The following is an 18762-nucleotide window of genomic DNA, read 5'->3' as shown; positions in this document are numbered from 1 at the left end:
TGTGAACAATCAAAGAGAAGTCAAGAGAGTGAAATGAATTGTGATATGCGTAGAGTTACTCCTCAGAAGATACGCAGGAATTCTGGCCAAGGCGTTGAATGAAGAAGAAAACAGGATGGCTACGAGCTGGGGATGGACTTATTTACAAAGGATGCACTTGTGGCACTACAAGGTGGGCTTGAAAACACAATTGTAACCGATCGCGGATCATGGAACACAGGAGCCAATGGCTTTAGTCGTGAAGCTCATGACTGGCTGGCCAGTAAGTCTTGTGATAGCACTCCGAGGGCAGAAGCCGGCAAAACGTGCACCGGAATTCCCTCTGGCAAAGCAGATATCGGGTTAAGATGGACCGAAGTTGGTGTTGATGATGGAACCTTCCCCAATTACAGGGTCATCTCCATATTTTCTCGGTCGTCGTCGGGGTTCCACAAGACTTGAGGGCAACCTTAGGCCATGAGCACGCAGCCCAGAGGTGGCTCGATATGTCCCCAACATTCACCCTAGGTAGGTTTATTTTTTTGGGGGGCAGTTGGAAGCTGTGAGCTTTCTTTTTCTTTTTCTTCTTCTTCTTCTTCCTCTCTTTTCTTTTCTTTTCTTTTCTTTTGAGTGGGGTTTTGCTTGAGCACTGTTGTTAATCCTATTACTACCTGCAGTCATAACTGAAGTCTATGTCAGCTGTTGGTACTGTAGACCTAAGCTCGCGTCCAGTGGAGGCTCTTGAAAGCCGAGCCCGGTCTTTGCGGGGTGACAAGGTAGGGAAGGCATAAGAAGTCGGCAACTGTACAGAGGACATAATTACGTTAGCGGGTAGGGTAAAAAGAAAAACCAGTCGTGGCTCGAAAGCGATCAACATTAGGTATATTTATAAAGGTATACCTATGGACGGAGACATGGACACTTCCGTCTGACAGCTTAAGATATTCCCTGCCGCTTGTGCTCTGATGGACGCCAGCTCTATCAAGGTCATTGAGCCTGATATAAGTTGATGAGCTCAAAAACAGTCACCGCTTCTGAGGCTGAACAAACAATCCTGCGCTGACATGGGTGAACTTGTAAAGCATGTGCTACATCCGGTCTGGGGCAATGAATTCGGCAGATGATCCACTTGTATACCTCATTCCACAAATCAGATTATACCGCTTCTTTAATTTCCCCGCCTCAACCCCTTGAGGAAAGAGCTTGTAAGACTAAGGTAAGTAGGTTTGGGCAGGTACGCGTGCGGTGCGAGATCAGCTCCTTCTCTCCGCATTACTTGAAAGTTTATGGCCATCCTACCTACTAGACTAACTTGCCTAAGTTGGATATCCTGTTGCATGTGCAAGCAAACTATGTCTCTCCTTTCCCTCACCATCTTTGATCTCCGGTTCATTATCAAAAATCAATCGATATCCTAAACAGTCTCTCATATCTGTGTTGGAACTCCTGATAATTTATTTATTCTGCGGCTCTGGCCAACGGAAGTACACCGACGAAACCGAGTTCTGGCAGTTTGTTTAGCCCCAGAGTCCACCTCGGCCCACCTCAAATTGGTCCGGTCATCACGGCGCCACTTCCCATCCGTCCGAGGCACAAAGCCAGCAGAAAGCGAGGAGGAAAGCGAGAAAAACAGGTGATAGGCAAAGGGGAACAGAGCTGCTCATAAATAATACGTATTAACAGCGAGCATTCGTGCTTTTCGGTAATTCGCGGTATTGGTCGAAATCTTTTGCATTACCCCGACAATAACTCCCCAGCTGCGGCTCAGGTCCTACACCCATTCTCTTAGTACTTAGTACGGGGGCAGGCCTATTTATCCTCGGGCGATCATTCTCCTGATCCCGCTGCCCATTATCCCGGATCGCGAGGTCCCCTTTGCAACGAACGCGGACTCATCGTTCGCGCGCATACTTGCTATCCATCATCTCGTGGCATGCTTGCTTTGCCTGAGCTTACCCCTGTTGTTCGGCCTCACTATTATCGACTCTCACACGACCGCTGGTGAGCTCGTTCTTGCATCGTACCGACACACGGCCAGCGGCAAGGGCTCTGGGGAAAAGGGAACCCAAAGCCCAACATCTTACTTACTCTCAGCCATGCAGAACGGGGCCAGCAAAATGCCGGGCGAGGGCTCGGTTGGAAATCGCCCGCCCTCTACAGAAGCAGACAGTGATGAAGCCAACCAATTCCCTAGCGAGGATGAGGACCACGGCGACCACGAAACACTCTGTCGTAATGGGAAGAGAAAGCGTCCTGTCTCGGTTTCGTAAGTGCAGCTTTCTACTTGTCTCCGTTCGCTTCCTCTACATACTTTGTCAATCGTACCTTGCCTTGCACGCTCGTTGAGTCCATGTCTTGATAAGATTTCCTTTTGTCCTCTTGATAAGTCCATGATTTGATAATCATGTTGGAGTCTTATCTACATTTCTTGTACTCTCTTATCAACACCATGCCACCATCTGAGGCCACTTCATCGCCTCATCCTTCATGCTCCCCGCCCTCACAAAATCTCAACTACTATACCACGTTACAAATACAATCCACATTGTCCTCAAATCTACAGGTTGTCGCCGACACCGAGACTAACAATATTGTGCCCAGATGTGAGCTATGTAAGCAAAGAAAGGTATGCCCTCCGTGACACGATCTTGTCTCTTGGTGTTTTGCTTATGCCAACCAATACTGATTCTTCTCACTGGGCAGGTTAAGTGTGATCGTGGGCAACCATCGTGCGGCTGGTGTAGCCGCAATGGCGCTATATGCGAATACAAAGAACGCAAGAAGCCTGGTTTAAGAGCGGGCTATGGTCGCGAGCTTGAGCAGCGCCTCGACAAGCTTGAGGAGATATTGCGCTCCCATGCTGAGATTCTCCATGGTAACTTGGCATCAAACACAAATCCTGTCTTAGCTGCCAGTATTCGGCACAGTAACCCAAGTCTTCCGAGCGACCAAGGAACTCCACGGGATACTCACCCAAATCTCCTCCGACCTTCAGAACCAGTCCGCACACCTCAAACCGATCCTGTCATGTTTGGTCAGAAGGCACCCAGCTCCAACTTTGCCCCGAGCACACAGAGTCTCGATTTCAACGTTGCTCATACACCTAGAATAAACGATGGTTACCAGAGTCAGAACCAGGCGTCGATGCCAGGTGTGGCAGCATCCTCCCAGTTATCGCCCATGCAACATACTGCTGTTACTCAAGATTATTACACGTCTGTGCAACCTAACATTCATTCACCCACGGCCCCACTATCGTCGGCTCCAGGCACATCGACCCCAGATCGAGACATGCCGCCTTACGACCTTCTCTATGCACTTGTTGATCTCTACTTCAAACATATCAATACTTGGTGCCCCATTTTGCACCGCAAAACAACTCTAGATAGCCTTTTTGGACCATCTGCCCTCGATGAAACGGATCGAGTTCTACTCCACGCCATAGTTGCAACCACAATGCGCTACTCGACGGATGCTAGGCTAACAGAGGAGCGGCGAGAGCACTATCACCGAGTTTCCAAAGAACGCGTTCTGCTTTATGGCATGGAAAACTCCTCGGTCAAGGCGTTGCAAGCTCTCGTTATCCTGGCGCTTGATCTTTGTGGGAGCAGTAACGGTCCACCAGGGTGGAATATCATGGCTTTGATCACTCGTTCTGTAGTGCAGCTTGGTCTCGCTGTTGAAATCACCTCATCGACTGTGTCACCTCATTACCTTTCCATATATACACTTCGAGCCATGACGCTCTCAGAACCCAAGGATTTTATCGAAGAAGAGGCGAGACGGCGTCTATTTTGGATGATATATCTTCTGGACAGATATGCGACTCTTGCAACTGCTTTTGAATTTGCTCTGGACGACAAGGAGATTGACAGGACATTACCGTGCCGCGATGACTTGTGGATCAAGAATCAAAAGGTCGACACCCGATGGTTCAGCACTGACCTACATTCTGGTTCACCCGGTCATGATATTGATCAGCCAGAGAACCTGGGTGCATTCGCCTACTACATCGAAATCCTCGGTATTCTATCCAAGATACACAAGTTTCTTAAACAGCCAGTCGACATTAGTGCCTTGAGCGATGTGGAACAATGGCAGATGCGGTACAAGGAACTTGACAACATGCTGACATCCTGGAAGTTCAGTCTTCCCGGTGAATTTGGGAATATGGCAAAATTGTTCCATCCAGGGAGTAAGAGCATCAACTGCGCTTGGGTTATGCTTCATGCCACCTACCATACGGCCGTTATCCGCCTTCACTCGTCAGCTGCCTATCCTACAACGAGGTCGCCCATATTCACTCCATCATATAGCGCGTCACAACGATGTCATGGTGCAGTTGAAAATGTGGCTGCCCTCGGAGAATTTGTTGTGAATAATGGGATGCTAGCAAAGTTGGGCCCACCATTTGCTTTTACTCTCTGGGTTTCGGCTCGTCTGCTCCTTGTTCATGGCTCAACAGTTGAACATAAACTTTCACCGCAGCTTCCGTTCTTCGTCGATAGTCTCCGTGAAATGGGTCATTACTGGCCTGTTGCGGCACGGTATTCCCAGTTGCTGCAAAGAGTCTTGGATGAGCATCACGATAGCGAGAGACAAGGTGACGGGATTACGCCCAGTTCAGTCAAAATCCTTTCTGATATGCGACGCACAGCATTTGACTTGGATTTCCTCATCTCCAGGCAGCCCAGGCAGCCTAGTGCTCTGAGTAGGTTACCCAGCGTCACACCCGCGAGGACACCGGCTCCCAACGAGCTTGAGTATCTTGACGTATTCGACTTTTTCAACGTGCCTCGACTCCCGTTTGGGGGTGAACATATTTCTGGCGTCAATGGAACACCGGCGCCGCCAGGAGCCGAGATGAGCGCGTCCAACGACAACGGAACGGGCTTGGGGGCGTCAAATGAATTTAATATAACCAACTTCATGGTCGATGCCAACAGTGACTGGCTGTTCAAGCAAGAGGGAGGGCCCAAGTATATGGCAGCTACATAAAGCGCCGATTCAGCGCAAGCTTCTTGTTGTTCAGCAGTGTTGAAAATCATTTTGAGTTCTGGGCGGTTTGTAATTATCAGGATACCCCTTATTTCGGACATTGGCGGATTTCAAGTTGATAGCACGACAATATGCCCTATGGTTATACCGCTGGAAACTTGTACATAAATTTGGAAGTGAAAATATGGTGGACAACGGTTGGAGCTAATGTCGTCTAAAAGAGAAGTACTTAGGATTACGACTCACGGGTTATGACAAGAATAAAGAACACCGAAAAGCGATGGGACGTTTATCATTTCATATCAAGGATCCGGAATATATCGTGATATTTGTGATGAGATGTAATCTTTATGGACTTCTCGAGGTGCGTCAGTTCTTGACTGCGGTCTGATAGGTATTCCCGGTGCAGTACATGACCCAACCATCAAGATTCATCTTCTTGATAACAGTGCTGAAACCTTCTGTACCCTTTGCCTTGCCCTTCTTCGAGCAAATGGCTTTGCGATCGGACTCCTTGACCTTGGGCGCACCTTTGGGATATTCAATATTGAAAACAGGCTTCTTGGCCTTGATGAACTTCGCAAATGTCTCACACTCAGAGTACTCGACGCATTGCTCATTGACTGAGAACTGGACGTAGGGGAGAACAGAGGAGATAATATCGCCGGCGTTCTTGAGACCAGTTGACATATTGTACTTTGCAGCCTCTGCAGCGAGGAACTTGATGTAGTCGATAGAGTCTTTCTTGGTCAGCTTGAGGCCATTGTCATTCTGCTACGGCTCGTGTTAGTACTTTACGGACCGAAAGAATAAGTGATACTACTTACATAACCATCGACGTTGTCGGGGTCAATGGCGTCGCAACCCTTCTGAGCAGCAAGCTTGATGCGCTTCTTCATGATGTTGCGAACGTTGGTGCTTCTCAGATTGAGCCATTTCTCATCAGGCCAGCCGTCAAGAGTCTTGCCAAGATCGGCTTTGTTGAACTGGTTCTTGTCATCGCGCCAATCCTCCCATGATCCGGCGCTGAAGTAACAGATGACCTTCTTGCCAGCTTTATGCAGGGCTACAAAGGTCTCAGCGTCGTTATCATAGAGGTCCAGGTCATAAATGCCAACGTTGGGCTTGAGGTCCTTGGCGGAGCCGGCCTTGTTGAGCTTGATAGGCTTGAGGAGAACAATCTGCCATTGTGCTCCAACTTTGGGTTGCCAAAGACTGCTACGAGCTTTGAGATAGGGTTCTGTTGAATCGTCGGTCTCTGAGTTTGCAGTATCGTCGCTGTTGCTTCCTCCCTTTCCTCGAGTGAGGCCAACACCAAGTCCGACAGCCAGAGCGATGATGACTGAAAGTGTCACGCTAAAGGCAGTGAGCTTCTTCCAGAGTGGCCAGGATCGCTTTGCTTTTGCCACATGCGGCTTCTCTGAGGTCGCATCCTCTGCTGCATTTGTCGCCATGACTGTGATTGCAATGTGAGTGCACGAGGGCAGATGTGTTCTATCAACTGGCGACGCCTGGCTCCAGCGAGGTTTTAAGGTAGGGGGGAATAAGCAAACATTCAACTTTACATGCCAGGCACCTGGGCTCTAAGCCTCATCCGGTCCATGAGCAGTCCAAGAGGGTTTCAAGAGTCAGGGCGGAGCAGAAATATTGCATGGATAAGATGGTCTCCTGTCAGCACCAAGCCATTAGCTTGAGGTCTAGAACTAGCTGAGGACCCAGTGCGAGGTGCATGATTCCATGCCGTTGCCAGTTACAGGGCTTCGGGAGCACCCGAACGAGACAGAATTTGAGTTTAGTTGGCGATCTGCATTTGTTTTCTGCTGTTCATGTAACAAGCAGATCACCGCATTTGAAACACTCATTCCATCCCGTCTCTCCTTTTCTGGACTTGAGAACCCATTGTCGGAGCCTAGAGCTCGGTGTAACATACAACTCACATTCTGCCATTTTTAACATCTCATGGAACACGATCCTTCAGTTCTTCAATGAGCACACTTCACGGCACGAATGTTTCGTCTAATTGGTAATCCCGGCTAGCACGGCATTACAGGGTAGAGAGGCTTGGGTCACACAATTAAAGAGGCCGCTGAAATGGAACAATGAGACCAGTCTCAGTATGGCTCAGCCCAGATCGTATATTAATTGAGTATCTAGTTATCATTAACTCTGATTCAGCCCCGTGAATTGCGTAATGCAGTCGTGATCTTATAGCCTTACATTTCCTTATTTATATCATTTTAGACAAAGCATAGCCATGCCAGTGACTCGTTTGGTGTCGACATCGATATCAGTCGGCTTCTTTCTCGTTTCATAGCCACCTCTCCTTAAAGAACATCCCACAACAACACGGCATAACGGACTCGCGATGACGACAATCGCATTTAAAGGACTTCGCTAGTTATACCAGGGCTCCCAGGTTCCCCTGAAATGGACGAATACATAATAAAGGTACTCCGTAAGCTAAGGTACTTAGGTTGTCTTGATAAATAGTGAAGCCTACTAGCTAGGTACCTATTCGGCTGATGTTTTACCTCCAAACCACCAAAACACCGTCAGACAACCATGATGTCTTTCTTGTTACAGAACGCTGGACCCGGGAGTAAGCAATTTCAACTTATTCCTAGCCTGCAACCATAGATACTTTAGCCTAAGGTCGCTCGTCCAGATACACAATACTCACTATTCCCTGTTGACATGGACCGAGATATGAACCTGAAAAGGAAACTCGGCGACCAAGACTCCGAAAAGGACAACAAAACGTTGGAGACCAACATAAGGTGACCCTTGAGCATAAATATCATGGAAGAAGACAGGTTCCAGATATTCAGGTCCAACTTCATAATTCTGCCTATGGTGGTTCCCAATTACGTTGAATAGTTGCCGTCCATAACGTATCTCATTGCCATCATGAAGACCACTTCCGCTGGATTCGTGTTCACGTCGGCTGTGCTGGCTGGATTCGCTCGTGCAATTGGTATGGCACCGCCGCCGCCTGTTGAGCTTGTGCAGGGCTTCGACTGGAAGGACCCCTTTGCTCTCGATGCCATGGCCTCATTCCGACCTACCTGCGAGGCCAAGGTTCAGTTTGAAGCTCTGGAGTACACCCTCAAAGACTTGATGGAACCTCCTCCCAAGGGGTTGAAGCCATGGTCGAAGGGCCTGAAGGCGGTTTTTGCTGATAAAGAATACCCTGGAGGGTGGCTGGGTCTCGATCCTCACCTTAATGGCCGAAGTCTGCTGCTGATGAACTATGATCAAATGCCTCTCCTAGTTCGCAGGTGGATTGAGCAACAGGAACGGACTGATGGGAAGGGGAAGGCCCTTTTTGCCGTTCTTGAAAAGCCAAAGAACGTCGAGGATGAGATCGAGAAAGTTGTCCAGTTCCCCGAGGCTGACAAGATTAATCGCGATGATGACAAGGACAAGGTTGCCATATTCGCACCCGGAGCCTTGTATGGGATCCTTCCTCTGTGGGCGGCAGAGACAAGTAAATGCGAGGGTATGCCACCATTTCCAGCCAGTTGTTTGAACCAGTTGCTTACAGTGAAATAACAGATCAACTTGTGGACTTGAGCAAGTATAAGCCCAAGCCTTCAGACGGCGGGGTTGTTGGTTGGATTATGCATACTCAACCCCAGAACTATATGACGAAACTCGACATTAAAGTCCAGGCACTGAAGACGAAGGAGGTCAAGAGTGATCAAGAACAAGGCCAGGCAAAGTCTGCGTCAAGAGAGGAGCTGTAGGGTAGGCATGGCTGACTATCTACACACTCAATGTCGAAATGACTGGACTGCAAACCCTCAGTGCCCACTTGCTTGATGTGGACGCTTTTGTGATATTCTTCTGTAGCCAAATAATCCTCGTAAATAGAGCCATAGCTGCATAAAGGGTCTTGTGCCTGTGCTTGATGGACACCAATTTGCACTTGGCCTTGTGCATGCAGGAGGGTTAGGGAAGTATTTATCGCAAACAAAAAAAATACCCAAGGTAAGGTACTCAGGTAATTAAGGCAAGATAAAAAAAAAGCAATACCGGCCTAACTATCGGGTAGGCGTCAAGGTTTGTCTGTTCCTGTCTGGTCAATGAGGTACATGCTGTACATACAAGTAGATACCTACTAAGCTTAGTAGATGAGGAGGTATCATGCTGAGAGAGCACGATATTCACCTGCCATCGTACCTAGGTACCTACCTATCCTCAGGTGTTCTTCCGGGCCAGGAAAAAACTCCGTGGGATTTCTCCATTGACCGCTGTTCTGATCTACGACTCACATGTATCTATCCAGGAACAAATGATCCTGGTTTGGTTCGCTGGGCACCAATAATTCCTTCCGCGCACACCGCCTTTGGTGTTGTGTGTTAGTTTGATCGGATCGACGCCAGCTTCACGATGCAGGATTGAGTTGTCATGATATGGGTCTGTTTGTCATGAAGAGTCACTCAACTAATGCAGGAGGTTGTGGTGGCTATCGTATGAGAGGCCATGGTAAGGAAAATTCTTCCAGGCGAACAAGAAAGACATTGGATATCATGCTCGAGGTTTATCACAGCGGCGAACCGTTCAACTCGAATGAACGAGGCTTTGCGCCATGTATCAATGCGATTTCTTCACCAACCTCCTCACAAGGAATCCTCATCCAGCCCAACGTTGGAAAGCCCCATCGTTGTTCATGATGAGGTCTACACTACATAGGCCAGGCACTCGTGGCAATGCGACCTTGCTAAGCTACCCCAGTATTGCATCCAATAGCTTCCGGTGACAACGGAGCGTACAGTACGTGCAACTTTTTCAAATTGCGCTATATCTGAGAGGGCGGTTTCACGAGTTTGAAGGGCATGCGATGCATGGTGACGAGAGAATATTCAACCGTCGTCAGCCACTATCACCGTGTTGATATGCAGCGTGCTGCTTGATGTCTCCCCGGATGCGGTTCGTTGCAGAAGTGAAGAATCCCACTAGCCAACCCAACCGCCAGCAAACGCCATGACACAGTTTACATGTCGTCAGAGAAGTCCCCACAGCTCTCGAACTGCAGCTACCGTACATGCCCACTCTGCAGATGCAAGACTGCATGTTGCGTACTTGTCATGGATCATTCCGAATAGGTAGGTAGGTAGGTACTTTAGACCACCTGGACACTGCGCATTTGGCTATCTTGAAAGTCAGCATCAGAGTCAGTACCGAAAACATATTTAGTTGAAATGGAAAACGTGAGATGATCCTGTCAGTAACGGCACGAAAATGAATGTCAGTGACAAAGATACACCCTCGTCAGCTACACCAGAACTGGAGGCTGGGTGACGAGAACAGCCTTGCCGTTAGGTTGTCACTTCAGATCCATATGCGTTGTACATACATACATACAGGAGCAGTACCCGTACCTAGGTAGGTAGGTATTGAGCTTGGCTGATCCATCGAGACGCGCTCATGCCCAGGGAATCACAAGCTTTTTTTTTCTTTCTTTGATACCTGATAACAGCCTCAATTATCTTAACCTTTCCGACTCGGTCTGCGACTCATCTCTTCTTGTCGCTGCCTCTGTTCTACTACTGACTCTGTCTGTTGCAACTCCTCCTCCTCCTCCTGTTGCGCATCACCATCGATTTTGCTGGACAAAACCCAAACCAAAACCCCCCACGTGCTCGTCTTTTGCTCCTTTCGTCAATCCTCGTCCTCGTCCTTGACCTCATCCTTATTACCTACCTTAGTACCTATCTTTTCCGCTTTCGCAAACTCCTTCTATGAGCTTCTCTTATCTTCCTCACCATAAAACCAACCTTCTCACCGTATCTACTCTGCGTATCATTGCAATACTTGTCTTGTTCTGCATCCGGCGAAGCCATCCTCTCAAACCGCTTACAACCAATCCCTGCATCGATCGGTCCGGTCGAAGCGGTCTCAGCGCTCTCGATTTGTACCGTCTGTGCCTTTTCCTCGTGTCGCTGGTACTCCCCCGTAGCCGCCAACAATCTTTAATTTCGCTCCAGTCCCCCCCAGCCTCGACCAGCGCCAAACCGGACTTGTCCTGGTCTCTGCCCGTCCCATCAACGACTTGGACCTGGCTCTTTTCCCAACCCAACATCTCTCCCACAAACAAAACAAAATCTCACTTTACTTCTATACGCATTAAAGTTATTAACTCTTTGCTGCATTCTCTCGATCCCCTTGCGCAGATTCCACCACCGATCATAGCACAGATTCCAGTCATGGGCAGCTTCACTTTCAAGTGGTAAGTTGCAATTTGATATGTTGCTTTGCTAAGATGCGCTGCGATTCGCTGCCCGACAAAATTCATCGCGATAGCTTCGACAATGAATGCTCCGAGTCGCACTTCATCTGCCTCAGCACAAGACAAGTCAATTGAGCTCTGTCTCGAGAGTTCACCTTGTCCCATGCGTGTGCCTCTTGAGGCTGCTTCATATAGCGGACTAGCTGCTGCAGACCGCGACAACTTTATCCATGTTTGAGACACCCGGACACTGACCCCAAATTTTCTATAGGGAGCATCCCGCCGACGAGGTCTACGTGACGGGTACATTCGACAACTGGACCAAGAGCGTTCAGCTCGAGAAGGAGGGCAATGTTTTCTCCAAGACAGTCGACCTGAAGGAGCCCGAGGGCAAGATTTACTACAAGGTGCGTCAGCGTCAGCGAGCCTCGACCCGCAATCCCAACAGCATCTCTCCTTTTCGACATTCAATTTGCATTTGGCACTGGTTTGGTACAGCACGAATTCTGCACTCTTCGCCAGCATTGGAGACAAACATTGGCACTTCTTGAGTCATCTACAGATGGCGAGGAGAAACATTGGCATCAACAGCCTATCTTGTGCGTTTGCTTCTCCGTATTGCTCGAACGAGATGGACGAATAGCTGTTATGACCGTGCCGCCCGGGATTCCGTGCTTTTGCGCCCATCGCTATCGCAATCTGCAGGGCTTTTTAAGCCTAAAGAGCTTTGAGGCGTAGGAGCGGTGGCTGCCGTAATCCCAGCCCCCTGCCCATGGCTTTTTTTCTTGCAAGTTTGCTTCGCTGCCAGGATCGGGGTCTGAACCCCTGGTTCATTTCCCTGCCTGTCATGTCATGGGGTTCACTGCGACCCATTAGCATTTCGCACCAGTCCCCAACCAAAACACCTCCGCCGTTTAGTATGACGCAAGTCGACCACGATCGCGACAGCTATGGAATGGAGTCACTGAGCGGAGAGCGGTGGAAAGACCGCTACTCACAGCCCATGTCAAGTCTCTACCTGGTCATACCAGTAGAATTCTGTGGCGTCAGGCGATCATGTTGCGTCGCGCAGGGACAAAGTTCCCTCGTACTGCCAAGGCGTTCTTCAAGTCAGCGCTTGATTTGCTTGCACGCTAGTGTGCCTGCGTTGCCGACCCGCTCTTGCTCTCAGCTCCCTCCTCCCCTCGTCATCGCACCAGCTCATTAAACTCACTTTATCCCCTCTTTTCGAGCCAATTGCCGTCCCTACACTTCTACATACTTGTCGCAAACACCGCAAAGTCCGTCGCTCACCAGCATTCTATCTAGTTCATTGTCGACGGTAATTGGATCATCAATCAATCAGCTCCCAACGAACCTGATCTCGAGGGTAACGTAAACAACTTCATCACTCCCGATCAACTTAACGCCGAAACCCCCGGCGCCGCTATACTCAACACTGTGACTCCTTCGTCTACAACCGCTGCGATGGCTGCCGAACAACCTATCGAGAACAAGCCCACAGAGCAGAAGACTCTGGGTGATGAGGTAACTCGCGAGATTGTTGCTACTGACGGCAATATACTGACTTCCGAGAAGCCTACCCAAGACGAGAAATTGCCCGTCGAGACCCCTTCTGATATTCCTGGTGGCTTCCCAGCTACACCTGCCAACGAGCTCGACAAGGCCATTGGCATCAACCCTCTGCCCGCTTCTGAGGGCGCCGGAAACCCTATCAAGCTGGAGCCTGGCGAGAAGATCCCCGAATCCATCACCGCTCAAAGCACCGACAAATACGTCAAGCTTGATAAGGAGTCGTACGAGAAGAGCGACGCTCTCCCCGGCATTGAGACCGAGCTCCCCCCTGTATCTTCCAACACTATTCCCGAATCCAGTCTGCCCATTATCGGCGCACAGGATGTTCTCATTAACTCCGCTGCTCCCACAGCCACTACTGCCGGCCTTGCCGCCGAGGTTCCGCTCGAATCCAACAGTGCTTTCGTCCCCGAGGTTGTAAGAGAAAGCCAGGAGAAGGCTGGCGCTGTTACTGAGGCCAGCACTGACCCCACGGAGGTCAAGGAAAAGACCCTGGTTGAGGAAGAGCTCAAGGAAACTGTGCCCGAGGCGCCTGCTACCTCAGTAGGAACCGCTGGTGTTGGTACCGAGAAGTCTGAGAACACACCAGACGCTAGCCTCGCCGCTCTGGCCGCTACTGCCGGCGGTGCTGTGATTGCTGCTGGTCTTGCTGCCAAGGAGACAGTGGAGGAGAAGGCCGGCCCTGCACTGAACAGCGCTGCTGACGCTATTACCGATACCGCCAACAAGAACTTACCCGATTCCGTCAAAGAGCAGCTTCCCGTTGCAGCCCAAGAGACCCTGGCCGCCAAGAACGAGGAGCAGATTCGACAGGAAGTTTCCCCTGAGGTTCCCGCCGAAGTTAAGGAATCTCTTGTTGAGGCCGGCAAGTCACCTGAAGCAGCTGCTAATACTGCCGCTATTGAGGATAAGAAGGAGGTAGAGAATGAGCTTCTCAAGGAGGTCAAGCCTGTCACCGGTATTTATGACTCTGTTGTTGAGCAACCCAAAGAGGAACCAAAGCAGGTATCTCCTGAGGTTCCTGTCGAGGTGAAGGACTCCATTGTGGAGGCTGGCAAGAGTCCCGAAGCTGCTGCCAACACTGAGGCCGTTGAGGAAAAGAAGCTTGTCGAAGCTGAGCTCCTCAAGGAGGTTAAGCCTGCTGCGACCATCGATGAGACCCCTAAGGTTGCTCCTGAAGTTCCCACCGAAGTCAAGGAGTCCATCGTGGAGTCTGGCGAGCGCCCTGAGGCTGCTGCTAGCACAGAAGCTGTCGAGAACAAAAAGGAGGTCGAAGCTCAGCTTCTCAAAGAGGCCGAGCCTGTTCCTGCTGTTGACGAGGTCAAGTCCCAGGAGACTGAGTCTGCTGTTCCCGCTGTTCCCGCCCCTGCTGCTGCCCCTCTTGAGACAAAGGTTGTGGATGCAAAGCCTGATGCTGAGCCTGTGACTAAGCCCGAGGAGCCCAAGACCGAGGCTAAGACAGAAACGCCGGCCGTTGGCAATGGCAGCTCAGCAACCGGTAATGGCACTACAGCAACTGGAAATGGCGCCAAGGCCACAGAGACCAAGACCACCACACCAGCCAACGGCAGCAGCTCGACGGCCAGTGGTGAAAAGAAGAAGAAGCACAACCGACTCAGCTCAATCTTCAGCAAGATCAAGCACAAGCTTTCCGACAAATAGATGAGAGAATGAGGCAACTTAGCTAATGTCGCAACGTTGTGGGGTCAGTCACGTCTCATGGATTTTTGTTTTCTTGCGGTTGGTGTCTTCGTTTATCAATGATTCCCCTGGATCCATGAGCAAGAGGCGAGTGGTTGAGATCGCTGGAGGCGTAGATCTCTGTCATATACCTAATTCATAGTCAGTTTTATGTGCATGCTTTTGATTGATACCGGGCTTCATGTATGATAGCTTCTGATAGGTCAAAAGAAGGATATCGCTTTTGGATAAGTCTTCGAGAAGCCCTTCTAGTCTTAAGTCATTCACAGTCATGCCAAAATCACGTTACGTATCTATCGCATGCCAGTCAAGTCATGTGATACCCACTGGATCCATGACTAACCGTGCTCGTTATGTCAGCCGGCAACGCCATTCCCCTGCGCCGCCCAGCCGTCAACTCCGTCACGATTTGCCCCGCCAGTGACTCGCCTCGATCCACCTCGATCCTCCATCCATCAACGGGGTCCGTCCCAGCTGGACCCCTTCGTGAACCTCATTTGACTCTTTCCATCTCAATTACCTTCATAACACCACCTTGGGCTCATCCTATATCTCTCCAACAACACTCATTTCTCGGAATAACGTTCTGTTATCGGCAACCTTGTTCAACTTGTATGTCATCCCAACCACTGGGCACAGAGCGCGATTCATCGCACGATTGACCAGTCCTTTATCTCGCCGACCGCGGTTAGAGTCGCCCAGAAGCTTTCGATACGAAGATGAGCTCCTCTAGCTCAAACGTGGGAAAAACTGCCTCTGCACCGTCTAGTTCCACAGCCATCCCAGCAGCCACGGCATTATCGAGCTTCGAAACGTCCCGTCGCCCATCACAGGCCGGCTCCTCGAACACGCAATCGATGCCTCGCAAGTCACAGGGCGCTCGCAAACAACACCGGAGCCAGCGGCGACCTGGACTCGGTGACAGGTCAAATACTGGCCCAGATGATGAAGATGCCATGGCCGAACTAAGGGCCTTCAGAAACCCCAACAGCAGGCGGGGCCAAACCTCGATTACACATCTACTCAACTACTCAATGCCACGCCCAGTACAGGATCATCATGCACATTCGAGGTCTTATCGTAGAACTCCTACATGGGGACCAGGCTCTGGTTACCATGCAAGCGACAAGGCTCGATACGTTCATGCCAACTACCGATTCATTCTCTCACCAGAAGGCACATACAACAAGCAAGCTACAGATGCCGACACACACCTCGATTGGTCTCTTGTCATGCAAATCCTTGCTTCAAGCGAGTCGCAAGGTTCATCATGCCCCATCTGTCTCTCAGAGCCTGTGGCGCCTCGCATGGCAAAATGCGGTCACATCTTTTGTCTACCTTGCCTCATTCGGTTTATGAACTCAATTTCGAGTGAAGATGAAACGAAGGGTCGCGGACCGAGGTGGAAAAAATGCCCCATTTGCGAAGATTCTATCTATATGCAAGATGTTCGGCCTGTGAGATTTTATGCTGGACAAGAAAGTCCTTTCCCCCGGATTGGTGACGACGTCGTACTGCGGTTAATGGCACGGAATGCAAAATCGACTTTGGCCCTCCCACGAGAGGGTGGTGCCGAGGCGCTGTACTCACAGGATGACATTCCTTGGCACTTTGCTGCCAATGTTTTAGACTACGCTCGCATGATGAAAGGTACAGCTGATTATATGACAGCTCAGTTTGACGAGGAGATTGCTTCGCTGGGCCAACAAGCTAAGGAGGACGAGACCCTCTTCGGACAGACTGATGAATGGTCACAAAAGGCGATTCGGGCTATCACAGTGGCGAAAGAGAAACTGGCTGATCTTCAGGTTGCTGCAAGCCCAGCCACGCCGGCACAACCCTCTCCAGATGCCGACTTCTACTTTTACAGCTCCCCACCTCACCTATATCTCTCACCATTGGATATCCGCATCCTGAAGACCAAGTATGGCTCTTTTTCTTCGTTTCCTTCCACGCTACTCCCCCGCGTCGAGCATATCTCCATTGGCCATGTGGTCGATGACACAATGCGGCGAAGAGCAAAATATCTTGGCCATCTTCCCCGTGGATGTGTCGTGAACTTTTTGGAGTGTGATTGGACCGACATCGTGCCAGAAGAGACGCTGGAATCGTTCGCAGGCGACATTGAGAGGAGAAGGAGACGTAATCGTGACAAAGAAACACTGGAAGAACGGGAGCGGCTGCAAGCAGAGCGGCTTGAAGCCGCGAATCTGCGTAAGACTACTGGATATCAGAGACTTCCTGAGCCGTTAGAAGAGGATAGGGCGCCTCGAATGGACATGGAGGATTTCCAACCATTGAGCGGGCGCTCAGGCACCACGCCCCCGGATCCCCGACCAGGATTCGAGACATTAGCTGAAATGTCGACCAGCCCCTCGACACAAAGGACAGTCTGGGGCACGAGGGCGATTAATGGATCGCCTGAGATAGCATCTGCACAACCCTTGAACGCTAATGACGGTTGGCTCAAAGATGAGGATTTGTTTGATACGACCGATCTGGCGATGCAGCTACAGGCTATCGAAGCTGCGGAGAGTAGCGTCAGTTCAAATACTGCAGCTGAAGTTAGAGGAGGAATCAACAATAGTGCCGGGGGCAAGAAGAAGAAGAAACAGAAAATCACACTCATGAGCACTGGTGGCCGGAGAGGTAACTAGGATCATTGTTCTTGCTTTCAATCTGAACATGTCTTGAGTCAATGGGTTATTATGGCGTAGCATAATGGATTTGTCTTTACCATTCTAGGGAAGTGACAGAAGAAGTTAGGTATCAATACTCAATAGATTTTTGCAACATTTCAAGATGCTTCCATCAAAACAACCATCAGCCAACACGTACGTGACTCGTATTCATAGACAGATGTGGGACAATTTGGGGATCACGCCCTGATCTTCCGACCAGCTTACCTACATGCATCATCTGCCCATCTGCCAATCTAATATCTGCACCCAATGCCGATCGAAACTTGTTGTTGATTTGCAACATGAAACTCGGCATGGCTAGTCTAGCTAGTTTGGTAGATGATACTGCTTGGTCTCCTCCACTGATCACGCACTTTCATCATAGTCGCTGGAGCAATTTCTCCACACAAGATCGACTAGACGCGGAATTGCCGATGACCGCAAACTAGAGTTTTCGGTACATAAACAAAACTGGGTGATTGCATATATACACTCAGGGCGGCATATATGTTGCAACCGGGGGTGCTGAGGCACTTTGTCGATCGGAACGAAGCCTACCACTTAGCCGCTTGGAAGCAAGTGTCAACGGGCAGGGCAGTCTATCCCGTTTACGAGGTGCAACGCAACTCGATAGTCGGAAGCCAGTCATGCCAAGGATACGGGCTGGCCTATCAAAATGCAGCTTTGGCGTGGCGTCCTTTACCCACGCAGAGCCTCGATTTCTTTGACGAAGGCAGACAGGAGGGAGAGTCTGAATGTTGAAGCCGTTCCATTAGTCAAGGCTTGACGTTGTTAAATTGCCTAGGAAATCATGCTTCACTCAGGACCCAAGGTTGAAAAGCCAACCGGAGCATACTTCAGGACTTGCAGTAGGCACACCCGATTCGATGGTTAGCGGACTTCTTGTCATTGGATTGGATCACCGATAGCCACCCTTCTTCGCAGCCAAGCAACCCCCGCAAAGTACAAGTACATATGCGTGAATTGAGGTTACAGGAGTTGGCGGTATGAGGATAGGAGGGAGTCATGGCTCTAATCTCTACCCACCAGCACGATCAAGAATGTTGTTAGTAGACCTTGTGCTGTAAGCGTTTCTAAGGCTTAAATCAGTTGCCCGGAATAGAGGATTGAGTGGAAATTGGGAGGGAGCCAATCTCCATTCCCGTCCTGAAAAGGTGTTTATTATTTGATATGATGTACGGACATTCATATATATTAGCGGGAATGAGCGGGGTATGGGGAGCTGGACCTAATTGATTAGGGGCCGAGGGGTTAGATGTTGAAATTACAGAGCCCACCTCATCGGCGGGAATAGTGACAACAGATATAGTAGTGAGTGTTGTTTTTGTAGACTGGCCAAGAACTCACATGAATGCTGCGCCAAGAAGAGACATATCATTGTCAGTGAGGAGACTATCGGTGACCCCGCCATCGAAATCGAATGCCGTCCTGCCGTCTCTTACGAATCTACCAATCCCAGGACCTTGACAATGAGAAACCTGTACTCTTCTGACACTCGACGATGAGCGGCCCCCCCTTGGACCTTGGCCTACAGCAGAACTACTTGGCGAGCCACTAACACTAGTTGCTGTACGG

General features: G+C 49.9%; 5 protein-coding genes; 4 read left to right on the top strand and 1 right to left on the bottom strand.

The window, feature by feature from the left end:
- Positions 1-2096: 2096 nt before the first annotated feature.
- Positions 2097-4977, top strand: FFUJ_07577 (related to Zn(II)2Cys6 transcriptional activator; the record flags this gene model as incomplete). XM_023577845.1 has 3 exons in its annotated part: positions 2097-2245; positions 2581-2605; positions 2683-4977. The coding sequence occupies 3 exons, from the start codon at positions 2097-2099 to the stop codon at positions 4975-4977; spliced, it is 2469 nt and encodes an 822-aa protein (XP_023430844.1).
- A 369-nt stretch (positions 4978-5346) lies between these two features.
- Positions 5347-6431, bottom strand: FFUJ_07576 (related to endo alpha-1,4 polygalactosaminidase precusor; the record flags this gene model as incomplete). XM_023577844.1 has 2 exons in its annotated part: positions 5347-5751; positions 5805-6431. The coding sequence occupies 2 exons, from the start codon at positions 6429-6431 to the stop codon at positions 5347-5349; spliced, it is 1032 nt and encodes a 343-aa protein (XP_023430843.1).
- A 1453-nt stretch (positions 6432-7884) lies between these two features.
- On the top strand, positions 7885-8723 carry FFUJ_07575 (uncharacterized protein; the record flags this gene model as incomplete). XM_023577843.1 has 2 exons in its annotated part: positions 7885-8476; positions 8533-8723. 2 exons carry the CDS (start codon positions 7885-7887, stop codon positions 8721-8723), a joined length of 783 nt encoding a protein of 260 aa, XP_023430842.1.
- A 2463-nt stretch (positions 8724-11186) lies between these two features.
- FFUJ_07574 (uncharacterized protein) lies at positions 11187-14446 on the top strand (the record flags this gene model as incomplete). XM_023577842.1 has 3 exons in its annotated part: positions 11187-11209; positions 11481-11616; positions 12518-14446. The coding sequence occupies 3 exons, from the start codon at positions 11187-11189 to the stop codon at positions 14444-14446; spliced, it is 2088 nt and encodes a 695-aa protein (XP_023430841.1).
- Positions 14447-15204: 758 nt separating this feature from the next.
- Positions 15205-17142, top strand: FFUJ_07573 (transcription regulator Staf-5; the record flags this gene model as incomplete). Its single annotated transcript, XM_023577841.1, has 1 exon — positions 15205-17142. One exon carries the CDS (start codon positions 15205-15207, stop codon positions 17140-17142), a length of 1938 nt encoding a protein of 645 aa, XP_023430840.1.
- Positions 17143-18762: the final 1620 nt, after the last annotated feature.

This window comes from Fusarium fujikuroi, chromosome FFUJ_chr05 (genome assembly GCF_900079805.1).
Source record: "Fusarium fujikuroi IMI 58289 draft genome, chromosome FFUJ_chr05".
Lineage (NCBI taxonomy): Eukaryota > Fungi > Ascomycota > Sordariomycetes > Hypocreales > Nectriaceae > Fusarium > Fusarium fujikuroi.
The sequence above is the reverse complement of the archived record's forward strand: the minus strand, read 5'-3'. Positions and strand labels throughout refer to the sequence as shown.